The sequence below is a fragment of the Artemia sp. Qi Xiang Cuo genome, chromosome 3 (genome assembly GCF_049724085.1).
Source record: "Artemia sp. Qi Xiang Cuo chromosome 3, ASM4972408v1, whole genome shotgun sequence".
NCBI lineage: Eukaryota > Metazoa > Arthropoda > Branchiopoda > Anostraca > Artemiidae > Artemia > Artemia sp. Qi Xiang Cuo.
Window position 1 is genome coordinate 83,730,031 of NC_142796.1, and position 11,526 is coordinate 83,741,556.

The 11,526-nt window shown below is 34.9% G+C and overlaps 1 protein-coding gene across 2 annotated transcripts in view; it reads left to right on the plus strand.

Annotated features, from left to right (window-relative positions):
• Nucleotides 1-11,526, plus strand: part of SppL (signal peptide peptidase-like protein) — a 165,160-nt gene extending 153,634 nt beyond the window's left edge. For both annotated transcript variants that reach the window (XM_089086667.1, XM_089086668.1), the window contains exons 10-11: nt 1,211-1,355; nt 7,787-11,526. In XM_089086667.1, the coding sequence (XP_088942793.1) occupies nt 1,211-1,355; nt 7,787-7,855 (214 nt within the window). In that variant the 3' untranslated portion in view covers nt 7,856-11,526. The remainder of the gene's footprint in view (nt 1-1,210; nt 1,356-7,786) is intronic.

The window sequence follows — 11,526 nt, forward strand, 5'->3', positions numbered from 1 at the left end:
GATTTATATTTTACGAGAAGGCGTGTTCCAATCATTATAAGCATTCAATTTTGTTTTAACGCCAGTGAATGGAATTTTTAATTTAATATGTGAGTTTTTTTTCTCATTTATTTAAACTTTTTCTTTTGTTTGTTTAGTGTGTTTTATATGTTGATAACAGAAATTTTTTTGTTTTTTTTTCGTTGAGAAAGATTCCTAGACGTGGGGCCGAAATACTCGGAGTATTTTTGTTTAATTAAGTGTTTTGTATTCACTGCTTCATAGAAATTAAAACCCGTTTTTCTTGTTTAATTTTTTGGATACGAAGGATTAGCAGCTCATTGTATATTAGTTCACCCGTTGATCGCCCTGATCCACATTATCCTTCTGACTCGCCCTTTGAGAACTGCTTGGCAAATGTTTTTGGCCATTAAAAAAATAAAAGTATAATATGTATGCATAAGTATAAATAAAATAAGTAACATAATTGTGGAAAAAACAAAATCATTTTATACAAACACAACAGTAAATAAAACAAAAAACGATAAATAATAAAATCTCAAAGATAAAATAACTCCACTTTATGGAATTGTAAGGTAAATCAGTAGTTTTGTTTTCTCTTCTCTCTCTTTTGCTTAGCAATCATAGTTTTCTTTCATGCTGTACCATGTTTTATCTTCATGTCTCGTTTCAACTTTTCCTTCATGTTTTACCTTCATATCTCGTTTCAACTTTTACAATGTGCTTGCTACACAATTTCTGTTTTACTTTCCTTGATTATATGCTGCAATATCTCCCCTTTTGATTATTTTTTTATGTCATTTCAAGGGTAGGCTATCTATTTTTTTCAGATACATCCATTGTTCATTAACTGTTTTTTTTTTCGGGTTTGTTGGCGGCAACGGTGTCTTCAGAATTCTTTAAAGCTGCACAACCTGCTGTATTTAACTGTCCTTCATAATATGCTGCAATATCTCCCGTCTGACTTTTTTTTTGTTTTTTTCAAGGGTAACTCTATTTTTTTTATACTTCTATTGTTCATTAATTGGCTATTTTTTAGTCTATATACGGTAACGTTGTCTTTAGAACTCTTTAATGCTGCACAACCTGCTCTATTTAACTACCCTTTATTTTATGCTACGATATCTCACCTTGTGATTTTTTTTTTTTTTTTTTTTTTTTTTATTCAGTACTTTTTTTTGTTTTTTTCAAGGGTACGTTTACTTTTTAGATACTTCCATTGTTCATTAATTGGCTATTTTTTGGGTCTGTTGACGGCGACAGTGTCTTCAGAATTCTTTAAAGCTGCACAGCCTGCTCTATTGTACCTTGTACCCTTTACACTCTTGCCTTTGCTTACAATGGCGTACCTCAAGGTAAGGTCCTTTTTACAACTGATTAGATTTAGATTGAAAAGAAGCTCTTTTACGAAAAGAAATGAAAAAATTTAAAACTTTCAATCAGTAGAAACTAACTAATATAAGATGTCAAATTAAAATGCACTTGAAATTAAATTAAAATGGAAAATCAAAATAATTTGAATATATATGAAATAAAAAATTATATAAATGATAAAAAAAGTGAAATGAATTGTTCAATTAGGCCTAAAATGAATTAACTTGACATGAAATAAAAACTACTACATGATTTAAATCGCAGGCTTAACTCGTATAGTGACTTTGAAAATAATGGGGGGGGGGGTGCGATGTATTTTCCAAAATCTAAAGGGGTGAAAACTTTGTTTTTTATTTGCATCTTTTTTTTTTATTATGAAAGTACCCCAAAAGGTATTTTTCAATAATCAAAAAAATTATTTTCCAATTTTAGTGGTTGAGGGGGAAAATGTGCCCCCACTGTCTCCCAATTAACACCCTTAGTGGGCTGACAACGCTTACGTATTAGGTGATTCTACTACTTCTGGTGGCAGGCTGTTCCATTCTTCGGTAACACTATAAAACAAATGAGTGCCTTAATAATTAAACAATTAAATATCTTTAGTTATAAATTAATATTTTACTAATGTCTATATATGCAAAACAAAAGATCAACAATCAAATTTGTGAAGGCAGTTTATAACCCAGTGAATAGAGCCTAAGCGAATATTTTGGGTAGATAAGCCATTTTTTTTATTATGAATATTTTTTATTTAATTTTATTTAATAAAATATTTAATTTAAATATTTAGTTGATTTAATTGTAATTTAAATATAGGCTACAAAGCAATTTTGAATAGGAAATGTAATCGATAAACAGCATAACCATGGTCGGGTCGTCGGTACCCGGGTCGGTGCTTTCTTTATGTAAAGTCGGGGCAACAGTTTGCTAATTTTGGTACCTAAGAAAGTTACGCCTCTTTGCTTGTTATTAATTAATGAATTACGCCCGATAACATTGATCGGGTCCGAAATGGATTTAAAATCGGGATAGCTACTTACTAATTCTGATATCCCAAGCAAATAAAAAAGTGTGTCTATCTTTTTGTAATATAGCAGTTTGGTTATTACTAATTCCGCAAACAAAAGGCATGTAAAGTTGGGATAGTTACTTGGGAAACTCTAATTCTAGTACCTTAGGAAAAAGCATTGTTTGGTTTATTGCTAATTTGGGGACTCAAAACAGCTTGCTAGTTCAGTTACACAAGAATTGACGGCACGATTGTCTCATTTTTGCCTATAAGGCTGTGGCTGGAATCAAGGCCGTATCCAGGCGGGGGGCTAGGGGGTTTGACACCCCCCCCCCCGAAATATTTGTCCGACTCGAAAAATCGTAATAAAAATTAATATAAATAAATTTTGTAGGCGTTTTTAAGTTTTTTGTATCCCCCCCCCTCCCGAAAAAATCGTGGATACGAACCTGGCTGGAATACTCGTTTTTAGAGGAAAATGATAAACGAAATATTTGTATCTGTTGTTAAAGCGTCGGCTTCCTGTCTTGTAGCTTTAAAACTGAAATAAAGACGAATTCTCTCCACTTGACAAATTACTGCAGCTGGTTTACACAAGGGTAGATCCAGGATTTTTTTAGGGGGGGGGGCGTAAAATAGGTCGATCCGATAAACTTGCCTTAGGAGTAAGTTTAATTAACGCAAACTTGCGTTAATTAGGTAAATTACACTACTTTAGACTACGTTAGCGGGGGGGGGGCTGGATCCGCCACGGGGTTTAAAAGATATAATATACTTTCGTAAAGAACTTTATGGTTCGTCTTTTTCTTTCTCCGTCAAGTAAACTTCAACATTTATCCACCCAATTGGCTGATGACAACTAAACAATTTTCGCTGGTTATGTCTCTGCGGTTAGTTTGCGATTTAGGCTCTGCTTCTAATAATTATTTGCTCGATTAGTAGCCCAAAACACTGCAACAATAAAGTTTGAGCGTAATTTTAGAACAATCCAGCTGCCACCTTACACAATGGGAGATGCCATCTATTTACTTTTTTTATCCCAGGGCCCTGCAATTAGAAACTGCTATCCCGCCTTTAGATTCGTTTGGGAAGCGATCAATTTTCATCACGATGTAATTTATTGGTCAATGCCAAGCAAAGAGGCGTGGCTATTACAGCCAATGAGATTCACTCTTTAGATTCGCTTAGGTCCTGAAATTAGGAAGATGATGTCCTGGCTTAAGATCAATCAGAGAATTGACCCGGATAGCGGAAGCCCGATTTTAGTGAGGACAGATAAATAACTAATTGTTTTAAATAATTAAATCACTTATTAAATAATTAAGTAAATTCCTTAATATTTAAAAACAATAAAAAACTACGAAAGAGAAAAAACTTGAAATTTAACCGCATAAAGAAGAAATAAAGTAAGTATAAACGGTGAAGACTTTTCTGTGATTCCACCCTGCTTTAAGCTTTTGATTTATCCAACTCTTTTGAAGTATCCAATGATGTCCGGCAATTTTTTTAAAATTATCTCAGTCTTAAAAAAGGTGTTGCACATCATTTATAATTTTATCATTTAGCGGATTCGTGTGCAATTTTTACGAGCCAAGAACCATAAATTAGGCAATTTTTCAGTATGAAAAACAGCGATTTGATAAAAAGTTTAAACAGATGAAGGTAGTATTTGAAAAGAACAAATATGCCTTATCCGTTTACCCTTCTAAACTTTTTTTCTTTACGAATTTAATCACCGCCATAGCGTCGATTTGGTTTAGAGCGCCGAGCTTGTATGTATTTTTATTTTTCTCCGTCTTATTGCATTTACTTTACTATATATATTAGGCAAAATTTTTAGAATTACTTTACGCGAACTCTTCTCCGTTCCATGATTCTTCTGGCTGTAGACTCTTGGAAGGTAACTTATTCGATAAAAAATAGAAAGTTCTGCTGCCCTTTTAAGGAATACATGCGATCAGAATTCAACCTTTTCCCGCTCCTTTTCCCGTAAGTCACGTGCCGTACGTTATATTCTGAAAAAAATAATTTGAATAGAAAACATGGCTTCTTTTAATCATTTTAAAAATCGAAATCATGCAAAGAACTCAATGTGTGACAATGTGGTGACTTGTTGCTTGGTGGTTGATGTTGCTTGTGTGGTGACTTGTGGTTGGTGGACTTGTAGCTTGGTGCTATTGGTACAGATTTGCTCAAATTCGCCATGTAAATCCTCAAAGCAAGCTAATCGAGTCCAAGCTGATCGGAAAAGTCTTGGCCCTTTATAAATTTTTTTTCGAGTGTTGGCCTCTTATCATTTAAAGTCTAGAAACTAGGCCGAACAAAAGTATTGCAAATCCAAGCTGATGGAACAAAAGTCTTGGGCCTTTTTTCAGGCGAAATTTTTCAACGAACTCGGATATTTTGTCCATTTCCCTAAGCATAATATTTATTGGGTTATTTAAAACCCTGTTATATAGTACTGCACGTGAAAGGAAATAGAACAAATAAAATAGATTAAAGAAATAACGAAAACCAACGGACTTGAAGACAAACAATAAGCTATGTATTCATTCAATCCTTGTTGTAGCACAGTGGGTCGATGACCTGCTTGGCAATATGGACCCCAGGGATTGATTGCTGCTGCAACAAGGTTGGACGACAGGCTTGCTGCTTGTCCCTATAAAAAAGGTTCAGCAACTGAACGTTGATGCGACGCCCTATGCACCCGAAATGACTCTGGGGAATCTTTAACTTTACCTTATGTACACATTTACCTTTACACCTTTGTCCCATTCGCGAAGTTAGTTCTTGAGTCTGTCTGACCTCGCAATACCTCCTGGCAGTTTCAAGTTGATATCCCTAACCGTTATTCAGATATTGAGACACCTCATTTTGGGAACCTGGGGACATGCAGAGTTTTTTCACATCGCTATTTCGCCTAATATAGATTCTAAGCCAACACGGGCTTTAATTGCCAAAATTTGTAGGTAGATTTAAAACAAAATATGTTTAGTCCTTCTCTGTCCCCACGTCCAAGTCAAAATTCGAAGTCCACATGGTCACCACCTACAAAGAATAGCCTCCTGAAAGTTCCAAGATATATTCAGGTGCGCTATTTTGATAGCCTGGCAAAGCATGATCTCTTTTGATTGATCTTGTTACTTAAACTCGAGTAGATTCATTCTGCTTCAAGCGCGAAAAAATAAATAAATAAAATACCCCTGTCCCCCTTTCTTTCTTCACCACTACCTGAAAATACTCGATATATTACATGTACGATACTTTGATACCCTAAATGTAAAATAGCGTCTTTTGATTTGGGTCTATTTTCTTCCCTCAAGTCATAAATCAACGTCCACTTTTCACTCCCTCTCAGCCTTCCCTGAAAGTTTCAACTTGACACACCAAGCCGTTCCCGAGACAGTGCAGATACGCAATTTTGATAACTCAGCAGAGCATATGCATAGTGTCTTTTTTTGCTTTGTTAGCCAATGTATGTTCTCTCCCCCGAATCAAAATTTGTAATATACTTGACCCCCTCTCCCCATGAGTTCCTGAAAGTTTTAACTTGATCCCATTAGCCACTCCCGGGATATTACAGATAATCTCAATTCATAGCGTCTTTCAATTTCCTTAAGAACAATTGTCGTTTCTAGAGTAATATCCCTTGTAAACTCTGGGAATCGTGGCCTTTCGGACGATCATTAAGACCTCCTAGCTGATCGGACAACCAAGACCAAACATGGCCGCCTTTTCTTCTAAAACTTATAATAATCATAATAATTTACTGTTAACCCGCTACAAAACATAAACGGAGTACTAGGAAAAAAGAAACATAAAGAAACTTGAATATACACAAATATAATGCACAATCACTAACGGCAAAAAGTCTAATTAACAGGTGGAAACAACCTAGAGAAAAAAACAGCATTATCGCTAAAACAGTATTTAATCTTTCAAATGACTCAGTAATATCAGTAACACCGTATTTACTAACAATCGCATGGTTACGGTAAGAACGTAATCAGGGAATATTGAGAAGCATGTTGAACTAAATTGAAAGACACTATTTGCATCCATGTGCATCTCTATGTGCATGATTACATTAAGAACGAGGCAAATAAAGTAGGTACTTTAGGTACCAAAAGTACATCACTCGAATTGATTTTAGTTGCTTCTTCTGGAGCAGTGGATACATACCAGACATAAATAAAACTGAGTGGCCACAAAATGTACTATAAAGGTAACATCTAAATTTCTATAACAATCTAGTTATGTTAGGGCCCATCTGCAATATCTCGGGAAGGTTTACGAGTATGAAGATGAAACTTTCAGAGATTGTTGAGAGAGTTGTTGAAATAAATCAAGTTTGAACTAAATCAAAAGACTAAATCAGACGTCTATCCATGTTGTCAAAAGGGCGTGTCTGCAATATGTCAGGAACACCTACGGTATTAAGTTGAAACTTCAGGGAATATTGAGAAGCATGTGGAACTAAATTGAAAGACACTATTTGCATCCATGTGCATCTCTATGTGCATGATTACATTAAGAACGAGGCAAATAAAGTAGGTACTTGAGGTACCGAAAGTACATCACTCGAATTGATTTTAGTTGTTTCTTCTGGAGCAGTAGATACATACCAGACATAAATAAAACGGAGTGGCCACAAAATGTACTATAAAGACGGGTGAGTTCTCGACGTTAGTAACGACCATGATTAGCAACGATTTTCCTGTAGCTTATCTGAAGCTTTTGTTTAATGTCAACAAAAGCTTTTACACGGAGCCAGAGACCCTACTGCAAATATGGATATCAAGCCACTTAATAACATTCGCACATCGAATTCTGCAAATCAGTGACCACTGAGTAATTTAGATGATTTAAGGCCACTGCCACTAGGGCTGTAGGAATGACATCGACCCTGGGAAAAAAACTACTGGGCTTTCTACGTTTCTGTTGGGAAGGGCAGGCGTGGGAGGCTGTTTCTCCTTTAATAGCTGTCGGCCCTTGATAAGGCATCTGAAGTCTTCAATTTCCTATCGAATGGGCCCTATTCTAAGTTTTACAATTAGTGCATAATCTTGGCACAAATATTTGTGGATTAAAAAAATACTCCCAGTAGTAGTTGTGTCAATTCATGAAATATTTGGGGATGGGGTAAAATGTTTCATTATCTTGGGGGGTGTCTATTTTTAATTTTTCAGTGAAAATACACCCAGAAAAGTGTTTTTCAAACATTAAGAGGGGGTTATAGTAATATAGGAGCGAATTGGAAACTGATGCTTTATAGTCAGAGCTAGAAATGATTGATTTTAAAATCTCGCATCTTTTTTTTCCATTTATGAAAATATTCAATTGTCATAAGTTTGGTATTCAGGGTTTTAAAAGAAGAGGAATAAAAGTCTCTCTTTTTTTCAGGGCGATTTAAGGCGCATGTGGAGTGAACCATTTGCCAATCAAAAGTTGAGCCGAGACCAGGACGTATAAGAGGTTGAATATTGATTCTGGCAAAAATACTCGGTGATTTGTGCATCAAAACACCAAAACAAGCTACAATCATATATATTCAGTTGATTCTCTTCCACGAGTTAGAAGTGTATTTAGGCTATCAATTAGTGATTCATTTTAATCATACGTACTACAGAAGTCACATGTGCAGTCTTTACAGGACAGGGGTAGAGCTCCAGATCCTCTTTCGAAAAGCTCCTTGTGGTGGCTGAGTCTGCTAATGAAAACTTCGTAATTTAGAAGCGCTTATAATTTTAAGATCTAGGCAAGTTCAGTCTGATTAAACCCCTGCACTCCCCCTTCTCCCTCAGAAATTCGTTGTTGGGTATGTCAGTGCGATTGTTGCTATAAAGACGAAAACTTCGTTTCACCAATTTTACTTTAAGCTGACGAAAACAATTCCTGTACGTCACTTCGGAAAATTGAACTTTTTTTATTTTTAATGGTCCTAGATTTGACGATTATTATTGCCCTGATCTATCCAATTGACCACTTTTGATTACTCGTTTGATTACACTGACCACGTTACGAGAACGTAACTGTTATTAAGTGCGTCATTACGTCATTACACGTCGCTATAAAAACTTAAAATTTTTATGTAATGGTAAGAGTAATGGTCATGTAAATTTGCATATATTATTATTGTATTAATCATTTCAACTGACAATATTTGGTCTAGTTTTTGATAAATATCGTTTTGGACAAAATTACTAATGGTATGCCTACTTTTGCTTCAGGGAGACTAATAAGTGTTAGAAAAATTTTCCAGGAAAGACTTATTGAATATTCTACCGTACTTAAACAAAATGATGATGCATAAACTACTACTTCAGTAAATGATGTTCCCCCTATATACTTACTGCTATTATTGATTCCTATATTAAAAAATACCTAATAATATGAAAATATTGCTATCTGGCTAGATTATAATAAATCACATAATTGTGTTATTTGGTGTACCCTATTATAATACAAAGGTAGATCTTATAGCATCAAAAGAATCTCATTGTATTTTTCGTGATCTTATAATGCTCTACCTAATAAAATTCACGAAAGCTGAAATAAGCTTTTTTGCATAAAGAGTGCCTAAACTTTACCTATATTAAGGACCATATCTAGAAGTGTGTGTTTGTGTGTGTGGGTGGGGGTAGCCGTTTTAACCCTCCTCCCACACTTGAAATTTTTGTCCGACTCGTAAAAAAGTAACGAAATCCATATAAACTAATTTTGTTGTTTTTTTAACCAACCCTCTCCCCCCCTCCCCCCGTGGAAGAGAAATCCAGTTACTGCTTTGTCTAGAACGTATCTCATTCTGTGTGTGTTATTTTATCCTTATATTCTGTGCTATTGTTCAGAAATTATAATAATTTTATTCTAATGAAGACCTAGTGTTTATGCATAATGAAAAAACAATAGAAAAAACATAATGAGAAAGTAAATTGTACAAAGATCTTTTTTATATAAAATTTTGAACCTTTTATAACCACAGTGAAATAGAAAGATTACTTATAAAAAAAAAAAACCTGTGACAAAAAAACCGTTCCGTTCACCGGTCTAAAATTTCACCCAGAAGAACCAATAAGATGGAATATAAATTTCGTTCTTTTAACTGGCTTGAATTTCAAACAGGAACCAATGATGTTTTGAAAGAGATGGGGTTATTGACTTTCATTTTTAGTCTACTCTTAAACATTAAAAGTATGTTTACCTTACGAAAATATGTCACAGACGTAAATAAATGAAATTAAAGCACACTTTTTACCTCGGAATTTTGGAAATGTAATCTTTCTTTTTTTTTTCTTAGTGTAAACTTGGCCCTTCCTCAAAATTGATCGATTAACCCTTCGTATACTAAAGAAAACATAGATATCCTCAAAGAATTTACCATGGCTCTCCTTATAGATTCTAGAACAGTATCTGAAAAAAATGCCTTTATGTGCTTGGAACCTCTCCATCAACCGGGAAAATTATCTTCTAAGTCTTATGTTTAATAATTTTGTCAATGACCTCAAATTTGAGGTTTATGGAGGTTGGACGGGTTGAGAGGCTGGACGATAATCTTGTAAATTCTAACAGAACCACGTGTTTGACTAAATCTTGATTGAGGCCAAACGGAGGAAAAATCTCAATAATTCACACTGTTTAACAATCCCCAAACCAAAGCTCCCTCTCCCCTAGATTCGATCCTTCACCCTTTTATGCAAACTAAAGACAAAAATATCGATAAAAAGTGGGTCTAGTACTTACTTACTTTGACTTGGAACCTCCCACGGTTGGAACTTTTGACCACGTCCCAGGCAAACGACCAGAGCTCTTTCATCGACCATCTTGATTGTGTGGCCTCCGTCACAAGTGACTTAGAGATGTGGTCTCCATCTCTATTGTCCTGGGTTTTGTAAGCTACCCACCCCTTCTGTGGTGGGTAGCTACCCACCCCAGGTGGTTTCCAGCAACCTCCTTCCTAGAGTTTGCGATCCAGCATCTTGAGCAAATTACGTCGATGATCCTACGTTCACGTTTACTCACTACGTTTGATATTCTTTCAAACGTACAATCCGTATAATCTACGTCTACTCTCTACGTTTGATATTCTTTCAAACGTACAATCCGTACAATCTTTAAATCCAAGCAGTCTTTTTTCCTTTTCCCAGTTGTAGAAGAAACAGACCAACAAGCGAATATTTTGCCTGAATGCAGTAAGGCATCCTCAGTATTGACGAAGAAACGATAAATAAAAAAAAACTTGAAAAAGTAAGGAATCTAAGATGCAAAATCAAACCAATGTATACAATGGTGCTATTAGCTTACAATTAGGGCTATTGAGAAGGAAACATGTTAAGAAAACAATTCTTACTTCATAATATGCAGAATAATTGTAATAAGCACAATTTAAAATCCACCCCCACCCCCTTAATGCACAAATATATAGCCCAAATTGGGCTTTTCCGTTTCTTGACGTATTTCCCTAGCAAAATGCTTGGGAAATATGTAATTTAGGGTATTTGAACATTATGGGGGAGGGGAGTTTGGGGTTAAGTATACTGGAAGTGCCCTCAAAATTGTTGTTGTGGCTTAGATTCCTTTTTTTCCGACACTGAGAACGCCATGTTGTATGCAAGTAAAATATTCATTTTGACTGTTTTTCTGTTTTTAGTACAGGACAGATTGGCTTTAAATCTTTTATTATTTTTTCCACCCTCTTATTATGAAAAGATGCTAGTACAACTCTGTTAAGCAGGTTTATTTGTGAATGTTTTGTAATATGCACATTTATAACTGGTTGAACGAGAAACTAGTGAGGTTTCAGCAGAAGTAATTCTCTTGGACAAATAAACACTCAAATCAAGGAAGAAAGCTTAAAACAAATTTTGAGCGATACATTATACTTATTATGAGATCTCATACTGTAAACCGGTTTTTTCTTTTATTGACTTTAAATAGTTTTGAAAAAAAGCAAGTGTATTACGATGCAAAAAGATGAAGCATAATTTAAAAAAAAAAACTTTTGTAGTGAAAAAGACCCTTGATCTGAGGTTTGAAAGTTTTTGTGACATTGATATTTGTAAGTTGTATATTTCATAGTTTAATTCGGTTTTTAATCTAGTCGTAAATAATTTATTTTTTGGTTGTTAAATAAACTTTTCGATCCA